This window comes from Mchenga conophoros, linkage group LG20 (assembly GCF_057382185.1).
Source record: "Mchenga conophoros isolate Kocher_MC1m ecotype Shallow Benthic linkage group LG20, M_conophoros_male_GT1.1, whole genome shotgun sequence".
NCBI classification, from domain to species: domain Eukaryota; kingdom Metazoa; phylum Chordata; class Actinopteri; order Cichliformes; family Cichlidae; genus Mchenga; species Mchenga conophoros.
In genome coordinates, this window is record NC_140545.1 from 20,299,225 (window position 1) to 20,321,960 (window position 22,736).

The 22,736-nt window shown below is 40.3% G+C and overlaps 4 protein-coding genes across 7 annotated transcripts in view; 2 read left to right on the plus strand and 2 right to left on the minus strand.

Annotated features, from left to right (window-relative positions):
- Positions 1–81: 81 nt before the first annotated feature.
- timm17b (translocase of inner mitochondrial membrane 17 homolog B (yeast)) lies at positions 82–4,454 on the minus strand. The gene is made up of 6 exons (XM_085258838.1): positions 4,372–4,454; positions 3,036–3,135; positions 2,888–2,951; positions 2,628–2,756; positions 2,337–2,447; positions 82–1,026 (listed from the first exon to the last, which is right to left on the minus strand). The coding sequence occupies exons 1-6, from the start codon at positions 4,395–4,397 to the stop codon at positions 941–943; spliced, it is 516 nt and encodes a 171-aa protein (XP_085114964.1). The 5' UTR covers positions 4,398–4,454; the 3' UTR covers positions 82–940.
- pqbp1 (polyglutamine binding protein 1) lies at positions 4,395–8,184 on the plus strand. 2 transcript variants are annotated; one of them, XM_085258836.1, is made up of 7 exons: positions 4,395–4,525; positions 5,655–5,722; positions 5,835–5,946; positions 6,203–6,303; positions 6,484–6,690; positions 6,776–6,833; positions 7,753–8,184. In XM_085258836.1, the coding sequence occupies exons 2-7, from the start codon at positions 5,656–5,658 to the stop codon at positions 7,901–7,903; spliced, it is 696 nt and encodes a 231-aa protein (XP_085114962.1). In that variant the 5' UTR covers positions 4,395–4,525; position 5,655; the 3' UTR covers positions 7,904–8,184. The 2 variants fall into 2 exon arrangements, with proteins under 2 accessions (XP_085114962.1, XP_085114963.1); XM_085258837.1 differs by having other exon boundaries at positions 6,487–6,690.
- Positions 8,185–8,225: 41 nt separating this feature from the next.
- On the minus strand, positions 8,226–21,153 carry gpkow (G patch domain and KOW motifs). Its single transcript, XM_085258834.1, has 11 exons — positions 20,708–21,153; positions 20,335–20,504; positions 20,112–20,254; positions 16,421–16,527; positions 15,901–16,105; positions 14,608–14,740; positions 14,018–14,207; positions 13,765–13,885; positions 11,432–11,501; positions 8,609–8,694; positions 8,226–8,512 (listed from the first exon to the last, which is right to left on the minus strand). Exons 1-11 carry the CDS (start codon positions 21,028–21,030, stop codon positions 8,381–8,383), a joined length of 1,680 nt encoding a protein of 559 aa, XP_085114960.1. The 5' UTR covers positions 21,031–21,153; the 3' UTR covers positions 8,226–8,380.
- A 639-nt stretch (positions 21,154–21,792) lies between these two features.
- magixb (MAGI family member, X-linked b) overlaps positions 21,793–22,736 on the plus strand; it is a 50,019-nt gene continuing 49,075 nt past the window's right edge. For 2 of the 3 annotated variants that reach the window (XM_085258831.1, XM_085258833.1), the window contains exon 1: positions 22,352–22,601. In XM_085258831.1, coding sequence (XP_085114957.1) covers positions 22,519–22,601 — 83 coding nt within the window. In that variant the 5' untranslated portion in view covers positions 22,352–22,518. Of the gene's footprint in view, positions 22,071–22,351; positions 22,602–22,736 lie in introns of those variants that run through there. The other variant, XM_085258832.1, reaches the window with a different exon arrangement.

Consider the following 22,736-nt stretch of genomic DNA (forward strand, 5'->3'; position numbering starts at 1 on the left):
CAGTCAGCAGTAAATCACAAGACTGCAAAAATATTCATCACATTACCTGAAAAAGAAGTCACAAACAAACAATCGATCACATTTTTAAAGATCATCTGAAGCTTTATTATTTTTAGGAACATTGTTCACAGTACGTTTACTACAATAGATATTTGCTGACAGTTTGTAACCAGATCGATTTGATAGAATTTTTTGTGGATGGTGCTAATTTCAGGAAATGAGAGACTTTCAGGTTTTTAAAAAGTGCTTTGTTGCTTTATGCGGCAATTAAAGTGACAAATGGTGCACAGATAACAGACTAGACAAACACTTATAATTAACAAAAACTATTTTTAAAAAAAGGGTTTGCTGAGTTTCAACAAAAAAAACCCCTCAAATGTCCTTTGAACTGACTTTAACACCTCACAGGTAAATAAATATTAACGTTAATATTCGAATAAATATCTTTCTAATGCAAAACTTTAAAGATGTGCAGTTTTCTTACTTTAACTTTCTGCCTTTCAGTCATTAAAATACATAATCGGCCCAAGTATAAAATCTTTGGAAGCATAAAGCAGTTTTTGGATAAAACTTATTTGGTTCCTTGAGCATTGTCCCCAACTCTCAGCAAGAATATAAATGAGCTGAAAATTATTTATTTTAATAGATATGTGTTGCTATAATAACTCATTTAATTTACTATGTGGTTTTGAGAACTACACATTGAACAAAATAACCATAAATATTGAAAACGTTGATTTTTCAGGTGGTGCAAACATGAGGAAATTATTATCATTTACTCATAAATAACTGAAACAGTAATTTGTCCCTGAGGTATCTATTAGCATCCAGTAGGGACCAGTATCTCCACCTCTTGGTCATCCTGGTAGATGCTGTTCATGTGCTGGCATTCCTGTTATGCTTTTGGTTGTCCACAGCTGGCTTCAGTCCTGAACCTTCTCTACTGAAACTGCCCCCTTTGCCCCTGATGTTGATGATCTCCATCCTTTGGTGGTAACTGACTAGGGTCGTCTGCAAAGGGAATTGCTGGAGAAATCAAGGAAGAAGACACAACAAAGTCAGTTTTTCATGCTTCACTGGCATGTAATCAATATATAACCCATGTTTCCCTCAGAAATATTTATATGAATATTACTACTGTCTAGGTCTGCTGTGCTTTCAGGCTTTTTGGTTTCGTAGCCTTTCCTCAGCTCATCACTGTCAAGGACCTGGATCTGAGCTACCTAGGGTCCCTGAGCAGTTATGGACTTGTTTTATATTATATGTGTTTTTGGTGTTGCTGTCCCTCGTTCTCCCTGCTTGCAGGTATACGTGTGTGTGTGTGGATGCAGGTGTATCTGGGAGCACCTGTTTACAGGCACCTTCAGGCCTAATGGGTGTGCCAGGTGGTTGGCCCCACCTGAAGACCTTCACACACCTGCAGCTGATCAAGCCTCGTCAGAGGAGCTGCTTAAGAGTGTGATGGAGCTCTATCCGACGCTGGATCATTGCGTGACTTCACATTAGTCTCTCGGCCAGTTAGTATGGTTAGTCCGCATTGTGTGTGTCTTACGGCTGCCTCTTTGCTATTTCCGCAGGAGAAGCGTGGAGACGAGAGGGAAGCGAGCACGGGGTGCTCAGACACTGAGGAGCGGAGACAAGGAACACTAGCACTGGGAAGAGGACATGTCACGGGAGTCAGGAACGCACTGAGGATTTATTGTTATTGTCCATTCACTGTAAATAAACGCACTGCTTGCATTCAGAGCTCCGCGCCTAGGTCCTCCTTTTCCTCACATCCCCACGGTTGGCCAGCATCAACCGTGACAATCTCATCCAAAATAAGACATGTCTCAGCAGGAAATCTAACTTGAGCTGTGCTGGAGGCAACCTGATGTTCATACATTTGTCTGGTTATTCATAGCAACACTAAGAAAAAAACCCAAACGATTTTAATAGTCTCACATCCTTCAAAATGTTTTATAAGTTGTTATATCATTAACATTGTGAGAAATTGTGTTGTTGGGAAAAACGAATCAAACAGGAAACACAAATTAAACTGCACAAGAACTTTGAGAGAGTGGACGATTTTCCTCAGGTTCTTTAAAACATTTTGATAGAAACAAAAAAATGCTACGAGTGTGATGAGGGTGAGTAAAAATGGGACCAGTGAGATGAAAAATGTTGCTCTATGCCGAAGTCCAGCCATAATTCTGTCAAACTGAGGAGTGGACACCAGTACAGGGGTATAAAACCACTCACACATTTAATCATGTGACATTTTGCTAAACTACTGATAAATCATTTGTTCTGCCCAGTTTAAATATCATTTCTGAAACATAATTATCTTCACTCACGGTTCTGAAACTGCTGCGCTGTGTATCTGGTTAGGAGAATCCCAAAACCCTCAATGAGAGCGAGCAAAATTCCCCCCATCATTGCAGAGCCCATCATTGTTAGAGGTCCACCTGGAGAAAAATGCAATATTCAGCGAGTCACGCTAATTATCCCAATGTAGAAACCCAATTCCAAAAAATTTTTGTTTACATTTTACACAGCATGCCAACTTTTTCAGAATTGGGGCTGTATTTACTGACACAGAGAGACACAGTGGTGTATTGTTTCTTTTGAGCTAATGAGCTCCTTACTGCGTGCTGCTAGGATGGCTCCAGTCAGCGCACCACTGGTTATAGAGTTCCAAGGATCCTCTTTCCCTCTCAGACGAACCAAACCACAGTCAATTGTGGAAAAGAGCCCTCCCCAAACAGCAAAGCTACCTGCAACATAAGAAGTAACCAGACTTCAGCTACTTTTATGAAGCTAACTGTACCTAAACAATTTAATCTACACAAAAAATGATATATTACTAACTAACTGCCATGTGTAACAAAAAACAGGAACTGCTCACCTCCAATCTGTGGAGCTCTAACTCTCACTGCTTTTGCACTCCCTTTCAGCCTGTGTCCAACACCCTGAAATATTAGAGCTCAGTTGAATTCTGCCTTTAACAACCTGACGAGCCAAAGAACAAACAAAAACCTGTGTTTTGAACTCACAGCAGGGGCATTTCGAAAGCCCTTGACCGCCTGGAACACCCCTCCTCCAATTGCACCCATTGTGAAAGCACCTCCACAGTCATCCACTATCCTCCAGGGGCTGCGTTAAGAGAGAAATGGATTTCTATGTGATAGGAAAACTGACAATGGAGATATATCTGACAACTAACATCCAGTTCATATACAAAATGCAGAAGTTATCAATCGCGGTCTGGATGAAGCCGAAGACAATATGGGCACAGTTCTGGCTGAGAAATGTATATTACCCTTGGATGAAGAACTAGTTCCTTAAAGCCACACAAATAACTAAATGCTCACCTCTGAGTTATGTTTGTGTTATAAAACATATCAAACATCATAAATGAATATGTCAAACAGTAGTGAAAGAACTAATGAGGTGTGGAGAAGGGAAGTGACAATTTAGTATTCTCTTGCCATAGCCCAGCTGCTTTGAGGGTTGATATGTTGTCCATTCAGAGATGCTATACTGCACACTTCAGTTGTAAGGAGTGGTTATTTGAGTTACTGCTGCCTTCAGTTCAAAGCAGTCTGCCACTCTCATCTGATCTCTGACATCAACAAGGCTTTTTCAACCATATGACTGTTGCTCACTGGATATTTTCTCTTTTTCACGCTGTTCTCTGTAAAACCCTAGAAATTATTTTGTGGGGAAAAGGCTGTAAAACAGTTTCGGAAATATTGAAAAGATCGGCCATTCTGCCAAAAGCAATCATGTGATGTTCAAAATCAATAAAAATAAGCTGTTTGAACTTCTCCAGCCTGAACTTCAGCAATGCGTCATGACCATGTCCAGATGCCTAAATGCACTATGTTGTTGCCAAGTGACAGAATGTAGGTTTACATTAATCAGTAGGTGGACAGGTATGCCTAATGAAGTGGCTGATATCTGGATTCTTTATCCCGTTCCTTTGAACTATCATTAAAGTTTGACTTGTAGGGGATCAACCTTGGCTCGAGGTGTGTCTTAACTTGATAAATAAATAAATGAAGCTTCGTGTACTGCCTGTTTGGAACCATATTTTGAAATTAATCCACCCTGAACTATTTTTAATTTCTATCCTAACTCCAGTTGTCACTTAAAAACAGCGACATTTTCAGATAAAGGTGACTCTACCAGCTTATTGTGTGTGCAGAGGGCGCCTCCATATAACATCTTTATGTTTTTTATATGCCTTTAATAAGCAGGCCGCAACAACCGCAGAGCCTTTCTGCTCACTCTCACGTCAAAGCTGAGTATGAAATTTAAGAAAGTCAATACTTGACTCCAACTTAATTAGTTCTAAAATACAAACAAACGCTTAAAATCTAATCTTACCAGGGCTCTCGGGCATACTCCTCCATGTCTGTTTACGTCGTCTTCGTCGAGAAGACGTGATTACGTCATCATTAAGCGCGCCGTGTATGCTGTTTTGGAAAGAGGTATCGTTAGCTTGACGATAAAAAAGGGCCACCTTTTTTTTAAAGAAAAGGTAAGAATTTAACTATTTCTTGTTGTTCAGTCTTTTGAAGTAAAGGGTAACGTTTGTGTTTGTGTGGTGTGGATGCTTTTTGGAGACGCATAGTTTTGTTTATTGCGTTAATCTTACATCTGCAGCCGCGGATGCACCGCAAGCGTGTTAGTTTCTTGTTAAAGGAAACAGTTCGTATTGTACATGGTACAAATAATCACAAAGAAAAAATATATAGGTATGTGTATATATGTAAATACATATATGCACATGCACATAAAATAAGGAGCTAGTAAAGTTTTACCTGGGATTCGCGTACGATGGCCATATAACCTAGGAAACTGATTTCTTTATTAGGATTATGGAGTTACTTTAATTTTTATGAGCAGATTACTTTAAATGATGACAGGACACATAACAGTTCAGGAGTTCAGTCATTCTCAGACCTGCCAGGATACATGCTTTAAACTACAATTCAGGAATATCATTGTGATATCGACATCAAAACAGCCAGCAGTAATTTATTGCAGGAAATACTTGTCTACAGATGTGACAAGTCTGCTGCAAAAATGTGGTTCTGGGCAGTGTTAAAGCTGCTTTTGATAGAATTATTACAGTAAAGGCTTAATCTCCGTTTATCAGAAAACAAGAAATGTCCCAGAAAAAAATGGACAAAACAAAATAATGATAAGAAGAAGAAGAAGATGAAGAATAAAAAACAGGTAAATATGGGAACTGTTTCAAAACCAAGTGCTCAGTAAAGTGTGAAATGAATGGTGGACCAAAAATATTAAACATAATGATGATAAAAATATATAAAATAGCCCATGAAAGTAATGAAACTGTTACAAAATGTGCTTATATTAAAGATCACTAAACTATATAATGGTGGTAATCATGTGCATTTTACTTTATGGCCACATGTGACTTAGTGGTTTGTGTGTAAATGATGAGTTTCTATATGTCCTAATTAATCAAAGGGTACATATTATTGAAAGTAAATGATATGTATTATATTATCTGATATAAGACTATTTTAATACTGTGTAATAATGTGTTATGAGCATTTGTTCTGCAACTGTTATTTTGGTACCCCAAGTGAATTTCAGCCATAATATGAACAGAGTTTCACATGGACTCCGTCTTTCAGGATGCCTTTACCTCCAGCACTGCTGGCCCGATTGGCCAAGAGAGGGATTGTTAAACCAACAGAGCAAGGTAGTGGAACAGATTTCATATTCGGGTCTCTACCCTTTGTGAATTTCTCCTTATGTTTTGTGCTTTTTTTTCCATGCCTTTTTAAAAACCTTTTCCCCTTCAATTAATCCAGGGGCAGATGAGGAGATTATTGCTGAAGATTATGATGACAACAATGTAGATTATGAAGCCACCAGAGTGGAGAATCTACCACCAAACTGGTACAAAGTATTTGACTCTGCTTGGTATGTACACTTGATATACTATAATTTAATATAATAAGAATTTTATACTTTTAATTCAAAATGATTGTTATAAACTTCACAATCAGAATGCGCTTTTTACTTTTTCTTTCTTGTTTCTCATTTTATTCTTGAGAAGTCCTTGAACATTATAACTACTGTCATGGAGAGCTAAAGTGTATTTTTAAACTGTTAAGTAAGTTTTATTTAATTTTGTGGTTGCAATATTAATCGCTAATGTTTTCTATTCCTTAAACAGTGGTCTTCCTTATTACTGGAATGTCGAGACAGATATGGTTGCCTGGTTATCCCCAAATGACCCATCTGCAGTAATAACAAAACCTGCCAAGAAAATAAGAGGTATGCTTTTATTCAGCCTCTATAATGTAATGTTTTCAAGAAGCACTAGTGATCACAAATTTCAGTTCTGTTACAGTTGACGTGTGCTACTTTGAATGTACAACCTCAGAATACAGTTTGCTTTTGACAGATTTCAGCCATGGCTAATCTTGTGATCCTTGCCTTAACTTGTGTTTTTAGTAGAAGGAGGAGATGAAAAAGGCGAGAAGCAAGTTGAGAAACCAGACAGGGACAGAGAACGACACAGAGACCGGGATCGGGAAAGGGATCGAGATCGGGAAAGGGACAGGGAAAGGGACCGGGACAGAGAACGTGACGATGGGAGGGACAGAGACAGAAGAAAGCAGAGAAGAGATGAGGCAGCACCATACAGTCGAAGCAAAAAAGGTAATGTTTACATCTGATTCATTACATGTTTACACATCAGCAACTTTCACATGATTGAATATTGAACACTTAATATTTTTTACAGGTAGAAAAGATGATGAGATGGACCCCATGGATCCAAGTGCTTACTCTGATGCTCCAAGGTACAGTACAGATGGTCACCTCGATATAAGCTATATACAGGTCGTTCTCTGGTATTCTGATTTTGCCAGAATCATTGTGTTGCACTTGTTGAAAAATAGTTATGAGAGACAGACCAAATCAATTCCCATCATGCATTTTTATCTTAGACGTAAGAACTAAACCCTCACACAGCACAGGTACAATTTTTGAGTGTGTCCTCTCAAAATTCAAAATGGTAATCAGCATAGCTGATATCCCTGGTTTAGGGAGCTCACATAAATCTACATTTCATGCAAGGCACCACACCTCAACAAGAGGCAGATTTTATTCCAGTAGCATAATGTTCATAGTGAACTGGATTCGTTTTCCTCCCATTTTCAAAAAAGTTACTCTTAATATTTGACCAAATTTGACCAGCTTTTATCACAACTCACTTATTCCCTTGAGCATAAAATAAAGACTTGCAGAAAGGCCTCGTATCCTTATGAGCTCTGAGCCCTCAGAGCAGGAACGTGTGAACGCTGGGAAGGGGCCATACACTTTTTTTTAAACAGCATTTTGACTTGGCATGTCAGAGAAAGCACAGGTATAAAAACAACTTAAATGGCTCCATACTACTTCAGCACGCTAGTTTCATTATCCTTGTATGTGCAGTCAGTCTTATTGTAGCTGTAAATGCAACATACTGTAGTCGTCATTAACCAAATTTACCTCATTGCAGTTTTCCTGCCACCATGAGCCAAATTGTCTGCTGTGGAAATGTCTAAGATCTAAACCTGCAGGGTTTCTGTTTAAAATATTCCTAAGACCAAACTGAGATTGTCATTGCAATTTGATCAAGGTCGTTTTCTCAGGCTTGACAAAACCCCTTTTCAGACACAGAAGACATTGTAGTGCTGATTACAAATGCAGTGAACACAAACGTATTCATTTTTGCAGGGGGTCGTGGTCAAGTGGGCTGCCCAAACGTAATGAAGCAAAAACGGGTGCAGACACCACAGCAGCGGGGCCTCTCTTCCAGCAGCGTCCGTACCCGAGTCCAGGAGCTGTTCTTCGGGCTAACGCAGCAAACCAACTACCCAAGGAGTAAAAGCAGATACTACGAAGACAGCAACTTAAAACCCACAACTCTACAGTTGGTCTTCATTATGCTCACATGCTAAACATCATAGTTTGACAGGCTTTTCTTTTCATTGTGAAATGTGTACATGTCAGAAATGAAGGGCTGAACTTTTTGGACAGCTTCTCTATTCATACTCCTGCCGTGTAGAGCATTTGTAAATATGTTTTTATATGACCCAAAGGTTCACTTCTCGTTGTCACTAGACCCATCAGTGAACCTGATAATAAACTTAAGACTACTGTGAAAATTATCTGTTGCAGCTTTTTCTCAATTGTTGCATTGCCATATGTACAAGGGGAAAAAAATCGACAAGTTTTTATTACAAAGTTGCAATCTTTTAAAATCCATAATACTTGAATAATAACTAAAAAAACAAAACAAAAAAAACAGCTGGGAAAAAGTCGATGGAAAAAGGACAGTGAATATTACAGTAAACATCAGAAATCAGTGGTCTGCTGCTGCCCCAACATAGTGACAAATGGTGTCATAGTCCAATGTGAACACTTTATCCTCGTATCTGTCGAGCTGGACCATCGCTCTGCACTTGTTCTTGTCCCGCTGAAGAATACGGCCAACCTGAATCAGGTGGGAATATAGTGATCAGTATTAGCTAATCAGATTTAAACAAATTATCTATCTATAAATAAAAAGCAGAGAGGTTACTTTGCTCACCTTTCCCTTGTGCTCACCCAGTACCACCATTACAGAATCATATTCACTTTTTGGGACAATAGTTTCCAGCATGTCCTGCTTCACATCTGCCACAGGAAAAGAAAAAAAGAAACGCTACGTCATTCATTGAAGAATTTCTGCAGTAATACCAACTAGGCAGCACTCAGAGCCAGCAGATTCTGACATTTACAGTGGCTTGCAAAAGTATTCGGCCCCCTTGAACTTTTCCACATTTTGTCACATTACAGCCACAAACATGAATCAATTTTATTGGAATTCCACGTGAAAGACCAACACAAAGTGGTGTACACGTGAGAAGTGGAACGGAAATCATACATGATTCCAAACATTTTTTTACAAATAAATAACTGCAAAGTGGGGTGTGCGTAATTATTCAGCCCCCTGAGTCAATACTTTGTAGAACCACCTTTTGCTGCAATTACACCTGCCAGTCTTTTAGGTTATGTCTCTACCAGCTTTGCACATCTACAGACTGAAATCCTTGCCCATTCTTTGCAAAACAGCTCCAGCTCAGTCAGATTAGATGGACAGCGTTTGTGAACAGCAGTTTTCAGATCTTGCCACAGATTCTCGATTGGATTTAGATCTGGACTTTGACTGGGCCATTCTAACACATGGATACGTTTTGTTTTAAACCATTCCATTGTTGCCCTGGCTTTATGTTTAGGGTCGTTGTCCTGCTGGAAGGTGAACCTCCGCCCTAGTCTCAAGTATTTTGCAGACTCCAAGAGGTTTTCTTCCAAGATTGCCCTGTATTTGGCTCCATCCATCCTCCCATCAACTCTGACCAGCTTCCCTGTCCCTGCTGAAGAGAAGCACCCCCAGAGCATGATGCTGCCACCACCATATTTGACAGTGGTGATGGTGTGTTCAGAGTGATGTGCAGTGTTAGTTTTCCGCCACACATAGCGTTTTGCATTTTGGCCAAAAAGTTCCATTTTGGTCTCATCTGACCAGAGCACCTTCTTCCACATGTTTGCCGTGTCCCCCACATGGCTTGGTGCAAACTGCAAACAGGACTTCTTGTGGTTTTTTTGTTAACAATGGCTTTCTTCTTGCCACTCTTCCATAAAGGCCAATTTTGTGCAGTGCACGACTAATAGTTGTCCTATGGACAGATTCCCCCACCTGAGCTGTAGATCTCTGCAGCTCGTCCAGAGTCACCATGGGCCTCTCGGCTGCATTTCTGATCAGTGCACTCCTTGTTCGGCCTGTGAGTTTAGGTGGACGGCCTTGTCTTGGTAGGTTTACAGTTGTGCCATACTCCTTCCATTTCTGAATGATCGCTTGAACAGTGCTCCGTGGGATGCTGACCTGTCTGGTGTGTTCTTTGGACTTCGTGGTGTTGTTGCTCCCAATATTCTCTTAGACAACCTCTGAGGCCGTCACAGAGCAGCTGTATTTGTACTGACATTAGATTACACACAGGTGCACTCTATTTAGTCATTAGCACTCATCAGGCAATGTCTATGGGCAACTGACTGCACTCAGACCAAAGGGGTTGAATAATTACGCACACCCCACTTTGCAGTTATTTATTTGTAACAAATGTTTGGGATCATGTATGATTTCGGTTCCACTTCTCACGTGTACACCACTTTGTATTGGTCTTTCACGTGGAATTCCAATGAAGTTGGTTCATGTTTGTGGCTGTAATGTGACAAAATGTGGGAAATTTCAAGGGGGCCAAATACTTTTGCAAGCCACTGTATGTTTGCTAATAACCAATAAGGAAAAAGAATCAAATTAATCCCCAATCTGGGAAGTCTGGTTGCCAGATTTAAATCAGCAGACCGACCTCTCAGAACAATAACCAATGCTTCCACCATAGCCAGCAGATATCCGTGGTAAGAAGTCATGTTATTATTTTTGCAACAAATACATTTTAAAGAACAAATAAAATGTAAAAATATTATTCTAACTCAAGGTTATATTTTGGCAATAACAATAATCAGTAATCCCTCCCCTTGCTCTTCAACAGGACCATTTACCTGTAAGTAATCTGCAAACAGATTCTTGTCCTGCGCCTAAAGATTCTGAACACTTTTATGCTGACATGATTTTAAAGTGACTGATTTGACATGATAGCATTGTGTAAAGTTAGCTGTTAAAAAGCACAACTGCAGCCAGGACAATATGAAGTTCATTTTAAACAAAACACAGAAACAAAACTTATCATGACAGAAGAGATCTGAGTATAATCCTAACAGATTAAAACTGTACATATCTCTCAAATTAACTAACTGTAAACAGTATAGAAGACTGGTTATTCTGGAGATTCAGTCGTGCCAAAAGGGATAGTTCAACCATTTTTTAAAAATCCATATTTGCTTTGCATTGTTGAAAGTTAGCTGCGAGGACCTATACACCTTTATATTTAAATATGCAAAGGTGCAGACCTGGGAAACTTAACCTGAGGGAAAAGAAAATGAGCATTACAAGTTAATCTACTGGTCAACAATTATAACTTATTCATCATTATGTGCAAAGAAATGGAAAAAAAGATTTAACAAACCTTCAAAAACAAATAAAGCCATACATTTCCTTCAAATTCTAACAAAAAAAGTCACATCTGTCTATTCCTTAAACACCTCACAATAACAGTGATTAATTTTTTTCATGCAACTTATGAGCAGCTAAAAACACCTTAACTTGTTAGATGAATAAGGAATTCAACAGAGACAGTGACAGCACACATTTTACACATTTCCTGACAAGCTCCAATTAGGCAACAGAAAACACGAACGCCACAGACTGAGAAAAATAACACCGAGCAAGCCCGAGATCACACTAATAACTCACCGTCTAACAGTCTTCCCTCTTCAGTTCGGCACACACAGGTAGACGGCGTCAGGACATCCTCCACTTGCATCTGCACAAAAACGAGACTTATTTTAAGAGCTCTGACGGAAACTGAAGTTTGAAATTATCACAGCAACATTCTGTGGCTTTTCTGTGAATGCCGATACTTTGGTTTAAAACTAACTACAACTAATGTCTGACTCTCAAAAAAGTGAACACACTTGAAAGATAAAGTAGTTTCTGACATGCTACATGATGATAACAAAGCAGTGATTCGTCTATTTCAGCTGCTTAGGATTAAAAGTTTTCTATATAGAGTGTGAAACTAAAAAAGGCAATTAAAAAGGGCTTTCTAGTCCTTTATTTTCACATCTAATAAAGCCATCTCTAATGCAAACTGGCACACCGCTAACAAGTTAAAGGAAAATCCTGAGTCCCTAACCTAACAATGAGGGTATATCCAGCTTGTTTATGCTGTGAGGGCTATTTTTCTGTTCCTGTTGGGGTTACTGCACTTAATGCAAAGTTGTTCTGGGGGATTAACATTTCTATCGCAGTGGGAGTGGGCTCTTCCTGGATGATAATGGCCCCATCACTGGTAAACAAGTAGCCACACTTCGATGTGTCACCAAATCTTAAACCAACTACTCATGTCATATTAGTACTCTCTAAAACCATCATCAAAGCATCAAATGGGAGAATTTCTTTTCACAAGAATGATTTATGGCCTCGGTAGAATTTCAAAGACTTAGAGAGTCAGTGCAAAGTAGGCTTGAGCTGAACTGTAGGGTATTTAGAAATTCTGACAGCAGGATTTTCAATACTGTCCATCCATCCATCCATCCTCATCCGCTTTGTCCGGGGCCGGGTCGCGGGGGCAGCAGCCTAAGCAAAGAGGCCCAGACCTCCCTCTCCCCAGCCACCTCCTCCAGCTTATCCGGGGGAATACCAAGGCGTTCCCAGGCCAGCCGAGAGATATAATCTCTCCAGCGTGTCCTGGGTCTGCCCCGGGGCCTCCTCCCGGTGGGACATGCCTGGAACACCTCACCCAGGAGGCGCCCAGGGGGCATCCTTGTCAGATGCCCGAACCACCTCAGCTGGCTCCTTTCGATGTGGAGCAGCAGCTGCTCTACTCTGAGCCCCTCCCGGATGGCCGAACTTCTCACCCTATCTCTAAGGGAGAGGCCAGCCACCCTTCGGAGGAAGCTCATTTCTGCCGCTTGTATCCGCGATCTCGTTCTTTCGGTCACTACCCACAGCTCGTGGCCATAGGTGAGGGTAGGGACGTAGATCGACCGGTAAATTGAGAGCTTCGCTTTTACACTCAGCTCCCTCTTCACCACGACGGACCGGTGCAGCGTCCGCATTACTGCAGCTGCAGCCCCAATCCGTCTGTCGATCTCCGGCTCCCTTCTCCCATCACTCGCGAACAAGACCCCGAGATACTTGAACTCCTCCACTTGGGGCAGGAACTCATCCATTCAATACTGTCACAGAAAAAAAAAACCCAAAACTAGACCATCTATTTCTACAAAGCTATCTATCATGGCATGCTGCCCAGAAACCAGAAACACCACCAGAGGGCAGTCTCTACCAGCAGTGGCAACTGAGCTCAGTGAGCTGTGAACAATGACAACTTCAAGTAGTAAATGGAGCAAGTCCTGAAACTCCACCTTATTGATGCAGGTGAGCAACCTAACAAAACAGAGACCACTTAGTTCGACAAAGTGTGTCGTATTGTCCCCAGCCCAGTTTTCTAGATTAAATTACTTCCCAACTAAGTTCACGTCACAAGATGGTGTTTGTTTTATTTTCCATCCATCCATTCTGTGCCGTTTATCCTTTTCAGGGTCGCGGGGGGGCTGGAGCCTATCCCAGCTGTCTTACGGCGAGAGGCAGGGTGCTGCCTGGACAGGTCGCCAGTCTGTCGCAAGGCTAACACAATGTTTTATTTTCCTCCTTTCTTATTTGTGAATTCCAATAACAGGGAGAATGGAGAAATCAGGAATGCAGTGCCACATAGACTGCAACAGTGAGACGTGCGGGCTGTAGTACATTCATGAAATGAATAATTATTTCAATAAATTTGTATTTCTGATGTTATTTAGGAATTGTTTAGTTCGTTATACCGTATAAGCCTGCTATTGTCAGAAAAGTTAAAAACCCCATCAAAATCTAATGAAGGCACAATAAAGCTGTGGTGGTATGTAATTCCCTATCAGCTTGCCCTTTCCTTTAATTTTTTTTATCTGCCTGTAGCTTCAACACATTAAAATCTGTTAATTCAAAGCTGTTAATAACTGACATAGAAAGGTGTAATAAAGCTGGAGTACCTTTGAATTGTAGTACCTGCCCCCTTTGAACGCTTTGTCTATAAAGCGAACTTTTAGGTCTCTCTGGAGCCAGGACGGGGGAGCTGGTGGTCGCCTTGCTTCTTTCACTGGAGGCTTATCTCTACGAAACAAACAGAAGATGAACACATGTAAGCAGAGAACATGCTGTTAAAATGATAAAGTAAAAAACCATCAGATAATTCACTTTAAAATGCTCATTATTGAAATATTACATCTCTTAGTGAAAATGTACCTGTCTTGACTTGATTCTCTGTGTTTCCTCTTCTTCTCGTCTTTTTCTCGATCTCTTTCTGAGGACTTGTGTTTTACTTTGTCGCCGTTACTACTCCTCTCGTTCTCCTCCCGCCTCTGACGCTCTCTCTCTTGATCCTTTCCCTTCTCTTTCTCCCTTTCCTTGTCTTTGTGGGCTTTACTGAGGCGACCTAATTGTTGGGGGAAAAGCAGTATTAGATGGCATTAAAAAAAATGTTTTTTGCAAACACAGACAACAGTACTGAAAGAGTTATTCTTCATGGCCTTTTCATTCTAGGAAAAACACTGCTGGCTAACGTAAATACAGGCTGTGGCTAAATCTCTGTTCAGTGAAATGTCACTGAAAAGGATAAGTCTGATTCCCAGAACACTGCATAACAGCAGGATCCCTTAGATATTTAATTAAAAAATAAATCTGTATTATATGTACCTACAATAGCAATACAAGTCTTTTACAAAACAGAATTTTGGTATTTAATGAAATGTCACCATATTTTAAGTGAGATTTCTTCTAATTCGTTATGCAGGAAAAAAATAAAGGTCACTTTTTTAAAAGTCAGAGTTACTCACTGAGATCTTTGCTGTATTTCTCATATTCCTTGCGCTCCACCAGTTTAATGGCGTATTGACTAATCGTCACAACCTTGCTGCCAATAGCCAACTTCACCATGACTCGAGCATTGTCTGGATCAACACCTTCTATCTACCTCAGGCAAAGAAAAACACATAGTCAGAAGTGGGTAGTACAAAACAAATGGCTAACTTCAGTTACATTTCTTTAACATTAGAACCTGGTGTATGTCTAAGTGTCTGCACGCCTGTACATGTATGCACCTGTGTGTGATAGCCAAGAACTTTATAACAAATAACTGAACAATATAAACAGCTGCCTCCCACAGTGAGTGGCCACTGGACAGACTCCAGCTCCACGCCTTGACTGCAGATGGGAACGATAGTCCTTGTTCTGCTCTGTGTACCGAAGCATGAACCAGTTCTCCATCTGCTGCTGGTTCTGGTTTGGTGGGGGCTTCTGCTCCAGCTTGCAGCAGATCGACAGAGCTGAACAAGGACTATATCACTACTCTAGTCCAAGATGGTGAAACTAGAGTCCTTTCAACCACGGCACACATGACTAACAAGTGAACCAGTTTTCAAACATCAAGCGCTCAACTCCACTCCAGCCCCTACACGCTGACACTGTCTGTGCATCTGTATTAGGGTGCACACTACATGACAAGCAGTTCCAAACTGACTAGCCTTTAATCGAAATGTGTTGCGCAGCCCTCCTCAGTGAGTCTGCAGAAATACCATCTTACTATAACCGCACAAAAATGAGTTACATGAGATCATTTCATAAATACAACCCATGATTTATACATGGTTTTGTGAAATGTCTCATAATTATTTATTTATTTTTCTTCATATGATAAAATACAAATATGGCGGTAATGAAAAAGAAGACAGAGTGTGGGATTTCAGAAAATGAAATAAAATAGGTACCTGTTATAACAGGTGAAGAAGATCTCAATAATCTGACAGCAGAATAAATTGCCAAAGATATTCGTTACAAGTCCCTGTCTCCGGTGCAGGAAGGTGAGGAAGACTCAAAGGTTGCTGTTGTATTTCTACTCTACCCCTAATTAGAATCTCTTACATTTGCTATGGAGTGAAAGGGTGTAGGGGGCGGACTTGTTAGCAGACTGAACTTGCAAAATAATTGTGAGAATCATACACTTGTATAGTTAAAATAAATAAATAAAAATACCCAAATGAGTCACTGAATATACTTGGCTAGCATGTCTAATACAGTCCTTGTGTGGGAAATGCTGACTTTGTTCCACACAGATTCTAGATCAACTCTACCTTGCCATAGAGATCTTTATGTGGCCCCGACTGTACCAGCACACAACCCCCGGGACCCATCACTAGCTCCTCCTCCTTTCCCCGCTCCTCGCCTGGCTTTGGGGGACGCTGATGTTTGCTGGGCTCCAGGTCCTTTACTGCCGAACGATCTGCTCCAAGACCCAATCCTTTCGGACGCAGCTGGTGCTCAATTGGCTTCACATCTCTATAGCAGTTAGGCAGGCACAGGAATAAATCAATAGACATGAATAGACATGTTCAGGTTGTAAAACAGGCTAAAGATTTAAATGCTTTACTTTTATGTAGGTGAAGAATAATGCACAGTTACTAGTTATTTTTAGTTTTATAGTCTGTGCCACTGTTGTAGGTTAATAAGAAAATCCACAGGAATTAATCAGTTATACAGCAATTATAACAGCTGCCAATTAATTGTTTGCCAGTTGACTTGCTGTTTCAGTATACATTTGAACACCACTGTGTTAAAACGTCAGTGTAGCAGAACTATCAATTTGTTACTTACTGTTTAAAGGTACGTCCAATGCCTTCCTCCTTCTTCCAACCCATCCCTTTAAGCATTGCAAGTCCATAAGCCTCAACAGGAACACGCTCATAATCTGCCTCTGTTGACTGACAAATAAATACTGCAAAATTATTTTGGAAATTAAAGCATATTACATTCAAAAATTCAGACATCTGCATTAAAAATTCCCAACAGGCTAAACAAGGTGCTTATGTAATCTTTGACGTATAAAGCACAAAAAAAAAAAAGTTTGTTGCAGCTGACAGAGAGAAACAGCTTGTCATGCCGGTCTTACTCAGCCTTTTGGCCACAGGCTGTCAGACTCGGTCCCGGCTGACTCAGAGTCAACAGGCCGCAGCTACAGCAGCAGTAGCCCTGCTCATCTCTCTCCACTGAAGGTCTTCCTCTAAAGGGGGCTGGGAGCCCTCGCAGAGGATGCTGCATGAAAATGAGCTCAGGGGCACCGTGAGCAAATTTTCCCTGACTCTCGTGTTTTGCTAGTCACATCCACAGTGACAGAGCAGATATGGGATGACAGTGAGAAGACATGTGAGGCCTTTACATGAAAAGAAACAGAGAGAGACCCAATTGGTTGCCTTTATGTCTCTGGGAGACTGATGCTCGCCTGCTATCAAAGTCTTACTGTAATGACAAAGTGTGTGTCGCTGTGTATGTATGCAGGGGTGTCTCCCAGTCCAGAGTCAGCACTTTCCCACACTCAAATTTCAGTCTGAGTCAAAGCAGCCAGTCTACCAGACAGTTTGCACTGTCGGGCTTTTTTTATTTGCTCACTGCTTTCTAATAGATTCTATTGTAGATTATACACATTTGATACAGTCATAATAGTTTCCCTTTTTTTTTTAGCATTTCATTCAACATTTTTTTGTTTTAAATTAAGTTTATTTTAAAAATGTTTAAAAATCTTTATGTTTTTATTGGTTTCAGTGTTAGTTTTGCTTTACTTTTTTTTGTTTTTGTTGTTTTAAAACAATGCAGGGTTAACTGTAAGGGCAATATAATAGGTATTTGAATATGCCTATTATATCTCAACACTGTTGAGATATAATAGGATGTGGATATAATAGGATATGGACTCATGTCCATACAGAAATCTAAGTGGGGACCAAAATTTCCACAGGTATGTTATCAGGACCAATTTGACTAATTTAAGACAATTTATGTATATAATTTTCAACATGCATGGGCTATATCCCAAAACAAACAACAGAATTCATTTTGTAAGTGCAATATTGTTCCAGTTAATTGTCATATTAGAGTCAAATTTTTAACTTTTGAGACAACTAAAGTTGTTTGTTTTTGTTTTGTTTTTTACACCTACTTTAAATTTAATACAAGAGTTATGTATCAGTTCCTTAAATTGTCATTTCCATGGTATCCTTTCATTTCAGACTTTTCCCTGAGCAAAGACTGAAATTCAACATCTAATAAGAAGCTGTCTTTTAGGATATATCATCAGGTTTTTCATGTTCAACCCCTTTAATGCTGTCACAATCAGGTATTAGTTCTTTGTAGTTCCAAATATACTGTGTGGCTACAGAACTGAATGTTCATTTTGATGGGTTTTTTTTTTAAATTCCATACTGCATGTTATTTATTTATGTATTTTTTTTATTTATTTGCATTAATTCCATTTTCACCATTTTTTCTAAATATAAAAATTTGTTTAAATATATTGCAAAAAAAGTGATTTCTAGAAAATTATCATCAAAACAAATAATTCTATTCCATATTTCTACACATTTACTTATTTCATCATTTATTTTCTTAACTGTCATAGGCTGAGAGGTGGGAAACATCCTGAACATAACCTCAACTAAGCTTACACACATCTTTGAAAAGTAGCTAAAATAACCAAGAACACAGAGAACATGCAAAGTCCATACAATCCCAGTTAATTGTCAGGTTCAGACCCAGGACCCCTTGGTGTGAGGAAACCATTGTGCTGCCCAAATCACTCTGGAATTTTCACGTTTCTTAGTCAGTACAGTTCAGCTGTAGTAGAAACAGCTGGATATGAATAAAAACAGGCATGTCTAAAAAAGTAGTTCATTGGACTTCATTCACCCTTTTCTCTGGCATCCTCTTCCGTCACACAAACCCTTATTCTTGTTCTCTAGTGTGTGCCTTTCTATTGTTTTTGTATATATTCCTCTTGATTGTATACATTTCTCTTGTTTGCCATTATTCCTGCTGTCTTGTATTTACATTTTATTCCAGCAGTTGGAGTGGCGCGCCCACAATTTCTTTGTACATATACAATGACAATAAAGGGCTATTCTATTCTATTCTTTACATCTCCTCCTTCAGTACATCCATGAACGTGGTCTTCCTCTTCACCTCCTGTATGGCAGCTCCTTAATTAAAATTCAGCCATCCCAACCTATTTTTAACTTTGTCTCCAAAGCGGTCAACCTGAGCTCTCCCTCTGATATACTAATTTCTAATCTTCTTCATTCTGGCCCCTTACAATGAAACGCTTAACATCTCCAGCTCTGCTTCCTGTCTTTTTGTCAGTACTAACATCTCCAAACCATACCTGATAGCAGGTCGCACTACCATCTTGTAAACTTCTACTCTTGCTGCTATGCTTCTGTCAGAAATGACCCCTGACACCCATCTCCACCATGTCTATACTTTCTCCCTCACCTCTCTTGTGCACTGTCCCTTGCTTTAGATGGTGACCCCAGGTAGTTAACTCCTTTACCTTTACTACCTCTACTTCTTACAGCATCACTGTTACACTTGTCCCCTCTCATTGACACACTTGTATTCGGTCTTGTTCACGCCTTTGTGACCTCTAGGCTGGATTACTGCAACTCCCTTTATTTCAGTCTTCATTCTGACCTTCTTCGTTGACTGCAAACTGTCCAAAATGCGGCGGCACGCCTTCTGACCGGAACTGGGAGGTTTGCCTCTGTTACCTCTGTTGTAGTTGACCTGCACTGGCTACCCATTAAATACCACATCCAATTTGAAATACTGCTGCTTACCTTTAAAATTATCAACAGCACAGCCCTGAGCTACCTTATTGAACTCCTTAGATCGTAAATTCCCACTCGAGCACTAAGATCATCTACTCAGTTACTCCTCGTGCAGCCAAGATCTCGTCGAACCTTGCCTTTCCTGCTCGTTAATGCCTGTATCTGATCCCTAGGCTTACTCTATTTTACCTTTTATACGTGTGCTTTTAACTTGTTTTACTTGATATACATTTTATGCTATTCCTGTGTATTAGTGACACTGACCTATTAGAGTACTTGGAACTTTGTTAAGGTCCTATAATATTTACTAATATTTAATATTTATAATATTTATGTCTTATTTTCTGTCTTTTATGTGAAGCACTTTGGTATACCGTTGGGTTTTAAATGTGCTCTATAAATAAAGTTGTATTGTATGTTGTACTGACTTTCATTCCTGCCTGACGTTACCCGTCATCCTGCCCATCACCATCACAAGCACACCTCACCACTATCTCACGGTTCTCATCCATGTCCTGCACCACCCTCACATAGACAAGACATAGTGCAGCTTCTTGACTACACTTCTAAACTTTGTATAAAAATAAAATTAATATTATACCCTTCAGCAGTGTATATGGACAAGATAAGACTGAACTGCACAGCAAATAGAATAGAATTTATGTCCTTATGTTGCTCTCCATACTTACAGATTCAGGCCTCAGGTCCACCTTTACTTGGTCTCCATCCTCAAAGCCTTCTGGCACTTTGTTTTGCATTAACAGGGGGATGGAGAGGTTTATGTTTTCTGACTTAGGGCCATTTTGCCACAGATCAAGCTGCCTCCGCGAATCTATGAACGTAAAGAGAAGTTTTAGGCGATTTGTGTTATCTAATGGTACTCGCAGCCCTGCTTCCTACACATACACAAACCTTCAATGAGCTCCTTAACAGCTTGAGACTCCACAGAGTCATTGTCTTGGGCTGTGTTTTCTATTTTGCCTCCATTTTCTGAGTTCTGGCCCACTTGGTCCGGCTTGTGCCAGCGGTTCTTCTGGATCAGAGGGATGATGAGCTCCTTGGGTTTCTCACTTGGCTTTGAACTGCACCAAAATACAAAATTAGAGCGCTGTCAGGCGGGGCCGTTTCAAAATAACACTTTGCGTTGCTAACTGTGTCCATATAACAATTATACATAGTTATTCATTGTCAAAAAGCACAGTAATTACAATGACTAGCTAAGATGAGAAACGTAACCGGTAAATGACACCGAAACGTTATGTTAGCATTAGCAGAAAAAGCCGACCTTTGCAGCTCATTTCCATGAATTCCTGTCAGGTAATCTCTGTCATCTTTCTTGGCCTGAGCGTCGCTCGTCAACGGTTTAAATTTACTGGCTGTTTTGGTGAAACCAAACGACACGGCCGCTGGTTTTCTCTCTCCCTGCTGCTCCTCCGCAGACGCTATGGGCTTGGAGGAACCCGCATCTGCTCCGTGCGACGCCATTGTTGTTTGTGAAAAAGAAAAAAATGACGTACGCGGAAAGACTTGTGGTAGTTGTAGTTTATTTCCGGCACAAGAACGTTTTCTAGCCAGTTGAAGATTACTACATCTTCCGTCATGCGACATAATTAAAGGTACAGAGTAGTTTTGACGGCGATGCTGTCCCTGTTTTGTGATTTTCAAAATCCACAGGGAAGAGGGAACAAATTAGACAGGAAGCAAATGTTCACAGTTCACGAATATAGTTCTCATATTTACAGATGAAAAATATATTATAATAACACGTGTCCCTGATAATGCTCAGTGCCGTGAAATTGTTTGCGTTTAATTAAAAAACAATAAGGACCGAGTAGTCATTCTAATTTGAAATATTGGGGGAATATTTAGGTAAATTTTAAGAACATATAATATTTCCAGTCGGTATTCTTGAAACTGTAAAGTTTATAAGACTATTTCTGCATTATTTTCATAATTTTACAAGCATTTGAAATCAGTTTTCATTCGTGTTTCGAAAAGCAGTAGCCAGCGGTGTATCCGGGCTCCCATACGTCCCAAAACATACTTGCAACATCCCTGAAGGACAACCTAGATTGTCACCTTCACTAACCTCACATTTATGGTTTTATTACGAAACCACGCTTGCCAGCGCTGGATTAAATAACCTGCAGCGCAATTGTGGCTTAGAAAGTCTCCTGTTTAAATCTTGCTTTCACGCCTTTAACTCGTAAGCGAAAAGTGATGCTGCTACTGCTGCTGCTGCTGCAGGTACAAAGAGACCTAACAGGGGCGGTACTTTTAACTCTTTTATTCCCTCCCCTCCGTGCTCCTTAACTTCTCAAGATAACCTTCTCACTTGCCATTTATGCTTTCACTGTTTCTATCGCTGCAAAAGTCCATTTTAGTTGCACCAGCTGCAGCCTATACCCGCACTTTCAACCGGACAGTAAAGCCTAATCTAATTTTGTCTTTCTCACTTACGCCCCGGGAGCACCGCGCCTGCAGTTCAATGACACCTCTACCCGGTCAAATCGATAGTACCGATGTTGGTCTTTTTGTTAGCTGCTGCAGTTGCATCGATCAAATAACTATGCATCCGTAAACAATTAACCTGGACCATCTCGCAAACAAGGAAGGGAGGATTTGAAGCGAGTAAGGCGGACATGGAGGTAAGTCTAGCCATTATTATTGACACTTATTGCACAAGTTAAACATTTGTAACCACGTCTTTCATCCATCCTCCACGCTGGTTTGCCCACAGCAGTGCAGCAGCTGTTACAAATTATGAGCGGCCGCTGTCACATTTGGCCGACAGTGTGTGTGTGTGTGTTATTTTCCCTCTCTCTCCTCTCCCCTCTCTCCCTCTCTCTCTCTCTAAGATCAGCACAGCTCTCAGAGCATCACTAGTGTCCAAATATATCCCGTCAGCCGCGCACATCGTATCTGACTTTGTCTGGGATACAGTGGCAGCATCTACACATCACTGCATTCCCACACCTTTTTAAAAAATATATTATACACCGGACTGCTGCTGCTACTGTTACTGCCGTTGCTTTTTAACAAAGCAACTCATTTTAATTAAGTATACTGGCTTGTCATTTAACCTCAGTCGGGTCAATGTATATAGACGCGTTCAAACGGATCCTCTTTGAAAGGCTGAACTGCTTGAAGAGGATGTGTGTGTGTCAGCGGCAAGGCAGGTTAGTATTTCCCTAAATATGGGAAATCTGAGAATTTGTTGTGTGTAAGCCAAGTGTGTGTGAGGTGAGATGAGGGGGGAGGTAGAGGGTGGACTGAGAGGAGAGAGAGAGAGAGTGTGTGTATGCATGTAAACT

Bases quoted from the DNA above. Each gene is read 5' to 3' on its own strand.
- gpkow (XM_085258834.1), bottom strand. From the start codon at position 21,030: ATGTCGCATGACGGAAGATGTAGTAATCTTCAACTGGCTAGAAAACGT. The intron at 20,255-20,334 runs GTTTGTGTATGT...TTACGTTCATAG, and splicing joins TGTTAAGGAGCTCATTGAAG to ATTCGCGGAGGCAGCTTGAT. The intron at 16,528-20,111 runs GTAAGTATGGAG...TTTATTTGTCAG, and splicing joins TGGACCTGAGGCCTGAATCT to TCAACAGAGGCAGATTATGA.
- timm17b (XM_085258838.1), bottom strand. From the start codon at position 4,397: ATGGAGGAGTATGCCCGAGAGCCCTG. The intron at 3,136-4,371 runs GTAAGATTAGAT...CTCTTAACGCAG, and splicing joins GAGTATGCCCGAGAGCCCTG to CCCCTGGAGGATAGTGGATG. The intron at 1,027-2,336 runs GTGAGTGAAGAT...TGATTTCTCCAG, and splicing joins AGCGCAGCAGTTTCAGAACC to CAATTCCCTTTGCAGACGAC.
- pqbp1 (XM_085258836.1), top strand. From the start codon at position 5,656: ATGCCTTTACCTCCAGCACTGCTGGCCCGATTGGCCAAGAGAGGGATT. The intron at 5,947-6,202 runs GTATGTACACTT...TTCCTTAAACAG, and splicing joins AAAGTATTTGACTCTGCTTG to TGGTCTTCCTTATTACTGGA. The intron at 6,834-7,752 runs GTACAGTACAGA...TCATTTTTGCAG, and splicing joins GCTTACTCTGATGCTCCAAG to GGGGTCGTGGTCAAGTGGGC.